The following is a 12,736-nucleotide window of genomic DNA, read 5'->3' on the forward strand; positions in this document are numbered from 1 at the left end:
CCCCATAACAACAGAGGAGAAAGACGGATAATGTCGCTTACATAATTTAAACCTAGTTCATTGTGGGCAAATTTATTTGAGGAGCCTGATGGGATGGCCAAGACACGTTTTAAAAATTTGTTTTCCATAATCTGTATCGTGTCAGGGCTATCTGTCCCCCAGACCCCCGCCCCATAGGTAGCAATCGATAGACATTTCGCTTTATACAGAGTTTTTAAATGTGAAATGGGTTTTTGGCCTAATTTGCCACAAAAGCGGAACAATCCCTCTATTGAGCGACTAGCACTCTGGACTCGAGTTTTCATTAACGGTGCCCAACTTAATTTGTGATTAAAAAGGTTTCCCAAATAATTAAAATTTTCAACCTTGTCAATGACGGAGGTACTCACTGCAAACTTTCTGCTCTTGGTGCCCTTCGGGCCGCAGACCATGATAAAAGACTTAGCAAAATTCACTTTAAGATCTAGGTCCAACATAAATTTGTGAAAGACATCAAGGCAGTGCTGCATGCTATTTGCAGTGAGTGTCATGAGTACCGTATCATCGGCGTAGGAAAGCATTGGAATGCTTCTACCATTTACTTTTGGGAAATCATGGCAATGGTCCAACAAGTATTTTTCCAGGCCATTAGTATATACAAGGAATAAAAAAAGGAGCTAGTATGCATCCTTGTCGGACACCCTCGGTCGAGGGAATGGACTTGGTTTTCTCCCCCCCTGGTCCAAACCTTATGGCCACCGTGGTAGATTCATGGAGTCTACGAAGAAGGGTGACCAGGGGTTCCTCGAAACCCATTTCCTCCATCATTTGCCACAACTTACTACGACACACAGTGTCAAATGCACTTGATAGGTCCATAAAAGCAAGATGGATTGAAGATTTTCTTGCCTTTGTGTATTTCCCAATAATTAGCGCCAAATTAAGGCACTGTTCAACAGTGCCTTTACCTTTTCTAAATCCATATTGGGAATTTACAATGAGGCCCACCGAATCCGCCCATGATTCTAATCGTGCTAAAATGACCCTGCCCAAAATTTTGCATGATGCGTCAATTAGAGAGATTGGGCGATAGCATCGGGGATCAGATCTATCGCCCTTCTTAAAAATTGGCACCACCACTGCCTCCTTCCAGGATGCAGGAATATGGCTAGTGACAACTGCTTTAAAAACATTCAACAATACAGGTGCCCAGACTTTAACATTGTGCTTAAAAAAGTCCAAAGGTACTCGGTCGGGGCCAGGTGCTTTTAGTGATGTACCTTTTGATAACGCGTCCTCCACTTCTTGCAGAGTCAACGATAAACTCAGGGAAAGGGAAGATTGGGGAACCACAGATACCCTTTCATCTCCTATCGATATCGCATTTGGTTGGATTTTATGAGGGTTAAAAATATTCCCAAAATGGGTTTCCCACGAATCACAATCAATCTCCATCACGATATTATCCATATCATTATTTACAAAAAGGGGGCGATTGATGACTTCCCAGAAAAGTCTGCTATCCTTTAATTCTGTTGACTTTTCTAAGTCTTCCCAGGCTTGATTTTTTAAACCCAACTTCCTTGATTTGATAGCTTCTTTATAAGCTAATCTAGCTGCTCTAACTGATTTTATATCCCTAGGTTTTTGTTTTAATGCTGCTTTCAACGATCTCTGTGTTGCTGAACATGCAGCATCAAACCATCTGGGGCCTGACTTTTTGTTTTTACCAATTGGTTTTGTTAGGCGCTCAGCTACATGCTCACATAGGGATTCAAAATTACCTATAACCTCTTGTGGACTGGTTGTAGGTATGAGGCAGGCCTCATATTCAGCACTATATCCATTTAGGATCTCTGCCTCAAGACCCACCGCGTCTATTTTACCCCATTTGAGGGTGATACCTTGATTTTTACTATACTTTACCGGTTGCTCCCAAATAGAATGTTTGGGTTTAACCGGACAAAACAGGGTTAAAATTAAAGGATTGTGGTCACTGGCAGCATTAGGTATTACTTCCAACTTATCGACATAGGAAAGGTGCCCACTAGAGACAATTACAAAGTCAATGAAACTCATAGTGCCCCTAGTTCCCTGAAACGTCGGTATAGGCACAGAGTTTGGGCCAACCCAGGGCTCCAATATACATAAATCATTTAAAATAATGATATTATTTAACGCATCCCCCTGAGGTGTGTGTTTAAAATGTGACAGCGGTTGATCATGTGAATCTGTCAAGCCACACACCTTGGAATCACCATGGGCACATAATGAACAGTTGAAATCTCCCAACCAGATAACAAATAGTTGGGGTTGTTCTTGACGTACCCCAGCTATGGCCCTTTCTAATTCCAGGATTACAGTTGTCTCATTGTTGTCAAAAATATTGTAATACCAATTGATCAATAACAATGGTTCAGGGAACAAATTAATCAACATCAACACTTGGAACCAGGGTGAATCAACTATTATAGAGGCCACAAGTTTACATAATTTTAACGAGGTTGCTGACATTAGACCACCTTTTGCCCTGCCCATTTGAGAGGGTATTGCTAAGGTGTTAAAAGCTTGAAAACCCTCCATACTCTGGGCAGTTCTACTCCATGTTTCCTGCAGGCACAGGATGTCACAGTCCCCCACAAAGTCCAACCATGCCTCGTCCTCAAGTCTTGATGCAAGTCCAGCAATATTCCACGAGATTAGGCCCATCTTTTGATCATTTTTTTGTCTCATGTCTAGTTCTATTACTGCTTCTTCTGGATTCTTCCCAGAGAGGGTTAGGCTTAAATCACATTCTCTGTCAGAAGATACCTCAAGTACTTGAGCATCGGGAGTTTGGTCATCATCGGTGGGAACAATCTCCAGTGAGTTATTATTGCCACTTTCCCCCTTCTCCCACAGGCTGGGTTCTCCTAATGCTAAATTATCCACGATCCTGAGAGGATCTTGTGATGGTCAATCGATCTCTTCCATGCCTACAAGTGGGTTAAAGCGGTTTCTTAGGGGGACATTATTTGGGGGCCATCCTACATAATCCTCTCCCTGAAACCTTGGTCTTAAGTTGTTATGCCAAGCTTGCAGGGGGTAGTTGTTATTACTGTGGATCAGTTCCCAGGAAAAGGCATCACTCTGTTGGGAGGGTCCCCAGTTGTTCTGGCTTGGCCATATAGCCCTATTTCTGTGGGTCCACATAGGATACATTTCGTTGTTAAATACCTGCCTAGCATTCTTATAGGGGAGAGATTGGGGTACAAAATTCAGGCTTGGGTAAAAATACTCCAAACCTATGCACTGGATATCCCCAACTCTAGCAAATCTTGGTTTACTACAGATGATATCTTTTACCCAGGTGTTACTGAAATTAATCAAGATGCAATCCCCCTCGAGATCCTTCTCACTCGGGCCTACCCAGGGGACTCTACGTACACTAAGTATTTTTGTTTTAGACTCAGAGGGGAGTGGTCTATTAATATTAAGCCAATATGTTATTTTATTTCTTAGTTCCTGGGTAGATTCTGTTTTGTTGGGAGGGAGTGGGGGTACTCCGGTAAGTATTACCATAAAAGGGGCTGAATCTGGCGGCAAGTTCAAGGGTGGTGGTTTCTTTCGATGTACTACCTCACTATCAGTACTTTTTGTATTTTTTACGGAACCCTGTAAACCTGTTTGTTTTATTTGTTTTTGCCCTTGGGTGCTTCCCTGTTTGGGGGTCGCGGATTCCATCGTTGATGCCACATTACCCATTTTTTGACCAGATGTCCCTACAACATCCGCCAAAACAGGTTTAGAACGGGGTTGTGGTATCGGTTTTGTTCGAACTAGCGGGACCGGTGCCACCTTAGAATTAGTAGTTATAGGCATTTTAGCGTTTGTGTTTGTATTTTTATTCTCACTCCCCTTTTTTGGGTCACTATTGCTAACGTTACAATTTTTGTTTTTGTTTCTTGTACCCCCCTCTTCAGGCAATTTGTTCTTACTTGCTGAAGTTTCAGGAGGATTAGAATTAGAAGAGATAATATATTCCAATTGATCTAACTTCAGGTTAACAATCTGGATTTTCTCTAAAACAGGTAACAGGAGTATTTGGACTAGTTTCTCAATTTCCCCCAAAAGGCGGTCATTGTTGTTGGTGCTAAAAGAGAAGGTTTTCTGTCCTATGTCAGCTAAATGGGGACCCTTTTGTTTAGTAGGGATTGTTGGGGTTTTAGATGGTGCTGGCTTCGCTAACTTTGATTTTGCCCCTTTCCTATGAGTGCCACCTCTCTTACGTTTATTTGGGTTATGAGGTTCCCGCTGAGATGCCACTATCTGGTCTTGTGTAAGGGTAGGGACATTATTACTTAAATTACTCGGGTTGCTATCTATTACATTTGCTCCCGTAATATCTGGTGAAATGAGTATGGGAGCAAGTGTAGATGCTTCAATTTGGGAATCCCCTGGGTCCGCTATCAGGACTGTCTGTGATTCAGGGATTATCTGTGATTCAGGGATTATCTCTAGATTTGGACTAGCCTCTAAATTACTATCCGAACAAAGTAAACTTTGCTCAGGAGTAGGTAATTTAGTAGGGGTAATTTTTAATGCAATATTCCCCAGGGACGAGCGTTTTCCTGTAATCAGGTCAAGTGATAGACGCTTTTCTGTGAGGGCAATTTCCTTTTCTAAAATCCCGGTTGCCCGGCTTATAAAATCGTCCAAAGTTCCAGTGGCTTTACCATTATTTGTTTTAACGGTAATCTGTCTACCCTTCCCTGAGCGTGTGGACATCATGAGAATTAAGAAAAAGCACAAATTATAGTGCCAGACAAAGAGTGATTAATAAAATGATAGTGGAAACAATTTGGGACCGATTGTAAAAGAGAAGGGAGGTAGCCCCGACCCGACCTTATACGTCCTTGGACGGCCTTAGACGGCCCCGCCCTTGTCCCGGGCGTCTCCCGCTCGCTCCCGCGAAGCGGGGATACTAGGCTCCTTAAGACTCTACGACCTCGTGATAGGCGGGGGGGGCGTGGCCAGCGGGGAGAGCAGCCCAGGTGATGGTGATTGGGCGCGCAGGGGCTCCTGGACACTGGAGTCCCCTGCCTGCTCGCAGCCCCGCTGGTTACTCGCCTGTCCCCGCGCTCCTCCTGATGATTTAGATGCTGCCTCCTGGCAGGCGACGCGCTGCGGGACCCGCGAAGCGGGTCCGGCGAGTCGTGGAGGAAGGTCGGAATCCACGAGGGTGTCTGCTGCAAAGGGGTCAGCTACACTGTAGGTCCGCCGTGCTCCTCTGGCGTCCTGGCGCTGCAAGTACGTTTCAAAACAGGTCCCACAGGCAAAAGGTGAGGTTTGCTTTTACCTCCGTTGGCGGGGGGGCGTGGCCAGCGGGGAGAGCAGCCCAGGTGATGGTGATTGGGCGCGCAGGGGCTCCTGGACACTGGAGTCCCCTGCCTGCTCGCAGCCCCGCTGGTTACTCGCCTGTCCCCGCGCTCCTCCTGATGATTTAGATGCTGCCTCCTGGCAGGCGACGCGCTGCGGGACCCGCGAAGCGGGTCCGGCGAGTCGTGGAGGAAGGTCGGAATCCACGAGGGTGTCTGCTGCAAAGGGGTCAGCTACACTGTAGGTCCGCCGTGCTCCTCTGGCGTCCTGGCGCTGCAAGTACGTTTCAAAACAGGTCCCACAGGCAAAAGGTGAGGTTTGCTTTTACCTCCGTTGGCGGGGGGGCGTGGCCAGCGGGGAGAGCAGCCCAGGTGATGGTGATTGGGCGCGCAGGGGCTCCTGGACACTGGAGTCCCCTGCCTGCTCGCAGCCCCGCTGGTTACTCGCCTGTCCCCGCGCTCCTCCTGATGATTTAGATGCTGCCTCCTGGCAGGCGACGCGCTGCGGGACCCGCGAAGCGGGTCCGGCGAGTCGTGGAGGAAGGTCGGAATCCACGAGGGTGTCTGCTGCAAAGGGGTCAGCTACACTGTAGGTCCGCCGTGCTCCTCTGGCGTCCTGGCGCTGCAAGTACGTTTCAAAACAAGTCTATCTTCTGCTGTGGTCAGAAGGTTGACTGCTCTGTTCAGTGACTATGGGAGTTTGACAAAGGTCAGCACCACTGAAAGGCCCAAAGTACTTGGCAAGAGCATAACATGGGAGGGGACAACTCTTCAGGGGTCCCAGACCCTTCAGATGGGCCCCATTCCTACCAAGGCCATTGAATGCAGTATAATCTTGCACTATATGCTTGGTCACATAGAGACACAATGAATACATTTCAGCTGGATGAGTAGTGCTGGGTGTCAGGGTTGAATACCACAGCTCACATGGTCAGGTTGCCTCTTTCTCTCATATACTAATCAGGCTCTCCAGCATTTCACGATTGATGCAAAAATCGCAAAGTCATCTGACTAACGAGATGGCCACATTATATACAATTTCAGCTGCGGTATTTACAAAAAAGTGTTTACCGGGAGACAGCAAAACAAACAATGCCCTCTTATTGCCTGTGCGCGCACATGTCAGTACGTGCCACCTTCCAATATCTGCTTCCTCCTCCTGGCCAAGTTGTGAGAGACTAAGTTTGCATTACAAATTCTCATTTCGATTAATGAGGGAGCAAGTCAGTTTCCAGCCATGGGAGCCGTGTACGGCATATTATCTATCAGAGGGAGTGCTGGAGTGCAGACATATGCAGGTCATCAATTGCATGGTCACGTTGTGTTATAGATGGATGAATGGACAGAAGCAGCAAAGCACCATTCGGGGCAGCACACTATACTAAATGTAGATTTTTAGCTTAGGTGTTTTAAGCCACAACCTTAATTAAATCGGCTACGCCTCTAGGAGAGACTCCCCCCCAGGTCTTCCATCCTACTTAAAGCCCTGTACACACCCCTCTGCTGTTACTTAATTGTGGACTTCATTCAAAACCTAAGTCACGTGCAGATGGAGGCGAGCAGATTGGTAAAGAACAGTCACTCCGGCCCAAGGAAAACACTCCTCTTGGCCCACAGGTGTAGCACATTCTGGTGGGGTCCAGTAGTCAGCAGTGCCCCGGCAGGTGTGCATTCAAGGGTGCTAAAAGTAATAGGGCCCCCTCTCCCGAGGTGTAGATGGGAGCTGTGCTTCTGCAGAGCAACAAACACTTTAAACATGCCTATTTCACAGTGGAAAACTCAGATAAATTACTTTACATTGATTTAAGGCTGAAAAGAAATGATTTCAAGTCAAATAAAGTGCCGCAATAATGCCGCTAAATTTCCATTTTTGTGCCGCTAAATTTCCATTTTTGTGCCGCTAAATTTGCAAATCTATGCCGCAATATCCTGGGGGGTCTGACTATAGGGAATGGTTACTAATGATGAGTGAACTTTTGCACCTGCTGAGTGCTTTCAGTTTTGCAAAACTCGTTTTTCTGCAGAACAGCAACTGTAATGCCCCAAACAAACTTACTTGTGAAAGTTGATTTCTAATCCAAAAGTGATCCAAAAAAAGTCAAAAAGGCCTCAAATCCAAAAAAGTGAAGGCAAATGTCAACCTGAGGAGTTATTCTGATAAAAATCATCATTTTCAGAAGGTTTATGCTGCTTGCTGGTGGATTTCTTGTGCAGAATTGCAAATTTTGTAATTTCGCGAGTGCGAGATTGTTGCTGCCCGCCGCATCTACATGTTCGCAATTGCGAACTCTCGCGATGCGTCGCCAAACACCCGCGGTATCCCGCAGCAAGATCTAAAATGGCGCAGAACTCGCAAAATATCGAGAAAAACAACTCGGCAAACGCTGAATGACGGTAAGTGAACGCCGGACGCCGCAATATTATATCACCAAGCAAAAAATCCGCTGCGTGCGAATTTGCGGATTTTCGGTAAATTTGCGAGAGTTCGCGGATTCCGAATTTACCGAAAATCCGCAAAATCCCGAGCGGAACGGATTTTCCACCCATGCTTAGTACCACCTAGGGGTGGTTCCAAATGATGAAAAAGAGCCCAAAGATGGTTTCAGTGTACAAAACCATTATTTGGTCGCAATCCCTGTGCTTTGTAAAATCACTGAGTTGGTGACCTCAGACTAACATTTTGCCATTTCCAAAACCAATTTTTCGATTCAGAAGAGCCCAATTATAAAATGATGTCACCAACTCATTCTAAATTAGGAAGGGGTATAAAAGTAATCCCTCCTATTTCCTATTCACAATGAGATGTATCAATTGTTCGTGACCGAAAACGAAGAAATACTGACTTCTCAAAATAGGTGGTAATCCATTTGCCAAAGAGAAGCTTCTCCTAGACCACTTATCACAAAAAGAATTTTGTTAAGCGACTTCAGGCGGGGGGGGGGGTCACTGCCTGCTCCCACTGATATGCTCCCAAATGGGAAAAACATTTTTTTAAACAGAGCTAGTTCATGAAGGGGCATCAGCTACTTTAAAAAAAATACTAATCTTCGTTTGGCAATGTAAATTCAGGGGCGGTGGTCTGCTGTTCCTTGCGGGTCACAAATAGAAACCTGCCTGATTACTATTCATTAGGTCAGCCATTCAGCGACCCTAGTGACTGGAGATTTTGCAAGATGGCCTAGTAGTACATAGTTTGTTTTGCAAATTCAGAGACAGTTCACAAATCACTGGTGCACAATTTGTGACCACTATTCGCGCCTATTTCTGTACGTCTGGCCATGGTCTTGCTCACTGCATATAGAGTGCTCCTAAAGGTGAAATGACGAGCTCTGAGAATTCCTGCACCATCTTTGCGAGAGAGCTTATTCGCCAGTTCAGGTTCTTCACTTACCAGCACGCAGTATGCTGTAGTCAGATTATGGTGCAGCTAAATAGCCTTAAAAGTCCAACCTAAAATATGATATTTATAGTGCACAACAATGGATATGAAAATGGACTATAAAAAACTTACTGTGCTTGGCAAGATAGCGCAGGGCATCGAGCTGCCCACTCTGTGCAGCTACAAATAGGGGGGTGATATTGTAGATATTCCTCGCCTCAATCTTCGCGTGTCCCTTCACTAGGATGTCGATGATCTCCAGATTGTTATGGGCCACAGCCTCATGCAGAGCAGTCCATCCCTGGTTGCAGCGGTGGTTCACGTCAGCGTTGTACTGGACCAGCATCTGCACAGCATCCACATTCCTACGTTCACAGGCTGTGTTCAACAATACAACAGCATTAGTGCAACACTCAATCTTTCATGAACAGCATTGGCAGAGAGGAGGAGAAAAGCCATCCACCAACTTCCAGCAGAAGTGGTGGAGGAGAAAAATGACAATACATTTATGGCAAGGGCAGAGACACAAGTCAGCAATCCTCGTCTGACACCACAGGCAGAGATGGAGACTTCATAGGGTCAGCAGTGGGGGGCTCAAACCAAACGTTTAGTGTGGTCTGGTCTGCCATCTTCTAAACAATGGTGGTATGTTCCAGTGTAGGCAGGACTAATAAGAGCCTAAAACTTACTCAATGTGCATGTCAAACCAGACAATCCAACAGTGAGTTGGTATTAACAGCTAGGGCAAAATATAGGCCGGTTTACAAACATGTTATTTCGAAACACATATTGTGAATTGCATTTTTAATGATTCTTTTAAAACAGCATGGAAATACTTTCAGACATCAATCACATAGAAAAAGACAGAACATGTTTGACAATAACAGTGGATAATTAACAAGCAGTTACATGGAGGTTTTCAAGAAAAGGATTTTCGCGATTGCCCTTTTAGTAGGTGGATTCATACTTTAATTTACCTCCACAATGCAGGCTAATTTCATTAAATCCAGACTAATATATTTTATGAATGGGATTGTAGATCCAAACAGATCCAGAAACATTTTAAAGATGGCTGATTCGACTGTAAGATGGAGAAGCTCTGAAAAGGGAATCTCTTTTATTTTCTTTACAAGAAACTTAAGCATCAATATATAACAAAACTATTAACTTCATGATCCCAGGGGTTTGGCCCATGTGACATTTTTAACCGATCGCAATTCATTTGCAGGGGCTGGTAAGAGCAGGCACAGGCTCCCAGTCTGCCTGGGAAAGCAAGTTGACAGCACTCAGGCCAATCCTGACGCTGCTTTAATGCAGCATCAGGATTAGCCGCAGTGCAGTCTGGGAGCCTGTGCCCCAGAAGAAGAAGACTGGAAGAGCCCAATGCAGCGGACAGCGAAGTTCAGGTCATCAAACCCCCTACCCCACCTCCCTCCTCCGGCCCGCCCTGCTACTTTGGCAGGGAACAAGCCACTACTGCTACACAGTAGAGTGGAACTGAAAGCAGAACAGATATCAACAAATGCAGCTAGTTCTGCTTAATCACTACATTGTGCCAATCTTTACATAGAACCAAAACTAACCACCCATGTATTTTTTTCATTGGCCCTCTTGCTGTGGGACATTATCATACAGAAGCATGTGTTACATAAGCACAACCATTTCTGAGATGGGTGTCTTATGATGATCGTTCAAACGAGAGCCTCAGTCACAGTACTTTTCATCAAGGCTCTGATTGGCACCCCAACACATACTGTCAGTGGTTGGTAATTTTTCCATTTGTTTTTGCAGGAGGTGGTGCTATTTTATGGCACAAAAATGTGTTATTTGTGTTTTGTTATCATAGGAAAAATCTGAACAATGATTGTTAGTGCCAAAAAACAACACTGAAGGCCACAAAAATTAATGAAGCACAGCAGTGCACTCTTGTGGTAATGTACTATGGTGTTCAATTAGACCACTGTGTAAATTAGCACCACCTGGCCAGACTTGTTCCAATGCATCTTGCACAGTGCTTAAATTGAGCCAGTGGTGCTCGGCATCAGCACATAATTGTCCCCAGCACTTATGAAAGTCTGCCACATGGTGGCACTGTTTGTCTAATTCAGAGGTCAGCACAACATTTGTTTAGTGATTGAATATACATCAAAAATGACGAATAACTTCTGCCCAAGCTATTCTTATAGCTTTGGGGGCCTGGAATAGTCGTGATTGTTAGACTTGTAGGTGTGTGATGGTTAATAGTTGTATTGGTGCTGTCATTGGCTGCACTGATGGGGCAGTGTGTGGTGGGAGGGGCAGTGAACCCCTGATGAGGGCCCTGTCACTTATTTCATTAGAAATGTAGCACTACTCTGCGCCAATGCGGATACCATCCTTAAGCCTACTTATTATAATACCCCGCCGCAGCAGAGGTAAAACTGCAAATCTCGCGATGGTTTTTACTGGGCTTGTCAAACATTCAAAGCCTGTTATGTTCTGAAATGAAATGCATCACAAGAGCAAATATAGAAGCCATTGAAACCAGGCTGGACTGGGAACAGCAACTAGCCCTGGCAGATTGCTGTCGGGCCAGCACAGGGAGCAGGCAGGTGGGTGGGGGTTGCTAGTGAGACGCGCCGCTCCCGCTTTTGTTACAGGGTGCTGATATTGCTGCACTGCGGAAAAACCAGCCCCCTGTAACAAAACCAGCCCCCACGGGTATGAAACTTGTCCCGCCTATCTGGCCCACCAGGGAAACGCTTGGTGCCCGCTGAAAATGTTCCCTGACCCTGACTGAAATGTGCACTTTTCTCTCTCATTTGAGAAATTTAGTTATAAGGCTCTGTACAGACAGATTTTCAGAAATACAGGAAATGTAAGAAGATACGTTGCTTTGGTGCTTGAAAGCAAACCTCTGAGGCTCCATTTCAGTCTCTTAGGACCTTGTTTCGGGATGCTCCAGTGAGGCATAGCAATAACATTTCAATTAATTGAGAAACTGGTGAATTCAGCACTTTTTTAGTATGCCTGAGAAGCAGAATTCGGTTTGAATAACTGTCAAAATACAGACAGGGTAGACAAAAGAAAAAGGTGGCTTTTGTGCTAGAGAAAAATCCCTGTGCGTCTTGGAAAGCAAAACAAGATGCACAATCCTACAGACTGCGCTTAGTCATAATCACTGGCTGGTGGCAGCAATTAAACTGGTCTTATGCAGGAGCTTTTTTCTGATTGGCGGAAAAGGTTGCCAGTCAGAATTGCTGTTGTATTCCTTCCAGCAGACAAAATAGCTGTGGGACTAACTGTTCGTGGTTCAAATGAAAGCTGATGATATCGCAGCAATCTTTGGAAGTCTGCGGTTTACTGATCATTTTTTAATCGATGAAAGGCAGACATGGTTTCAGTACTGGCCCATCCCCTGCCAAAGTGGTGGCGAGGGACGGAGGAGGGAGGTAAGCAGAAGGGTTCAGGGACAAAAAAATAAAATAAAAAATAACATACCTGCATGCCGCCGCCTGCCACGTTGCACTCCTCCAATCTTCTTCTGGGCACAGGCTCCCTGATTACACTGCGGACAATCCAGATGCTTCATGAAAGTAGCATCGGGATTGGCCTGGGAGCTGTCAACTTGTGCTCACCACTTGTCCACCAGCTGGGTCATCCCCTGGACCCGCCTCGTAGACCCATCAGAGTCTTGGGGCGGGTCCAGGCGGATTAAATTAAAACATTAATAAAATGGTGTAGCAATGAAGTCCATGGCCAGGATGAAGTTTCAGGTAGGTTTATTAGTTGTAGTTACAAGTTATTGAGTTCATGTGATGCAGCGCCACCAGGAGCAGTCTGCCTGCTGCTCAGCCCATACTCCAACTGTCACACTCCAGTATCCAGCAACCCAAACATTCCATTCATGTCACTCACACCGACATTCCATGCATCACATTCACACTGGCTGAGCAGCTAGGGAGAAAGCAATAAGATAAATACAATACAGATTACTACAAACGGGTTTCAATGCCGTTTAATTATCATTTTATTTGAGGAT

General features: G+C 45.4%; 1 protein-coding gene across 1 annotated transcript in view; it reads right to left on the reverse strand.

The window, feature by feature from the left end:
• The window catches only part of ASB2 (ankyrin repeat and SOCS box containing 2), a 288,752-nt gene that overhangs the window by 97,845 nt on the left and 178,171 nt on the right, over window positions 1–12,736 (reverse strand). The window contains exon 6 of the mRNA XM_086937715.1: window positions 8,848–9,093. Within this exon, the coding sequence (XP_086793841.1) occupies window positions 8,848–9,093 (246 nt within the window). The remainder of the gene's footprint in view (window positions 1–8,847; window positions 9,094–12,736) is intronic.

Source organism: Lissotriton vulgaris, chromosome 9, assembly GCF_964263255.1.
Source record: "Lissotriton vulgaris chromosome 9, aLisVul1.2, whole genome shotgun sequence".
Classification (NCBI taxonomy): Eukaryota; Metazoa; Chordata; class Amphibia; order Caudata; family Salamandridae; genus Lissotriton; species Lissotriton vulgaris.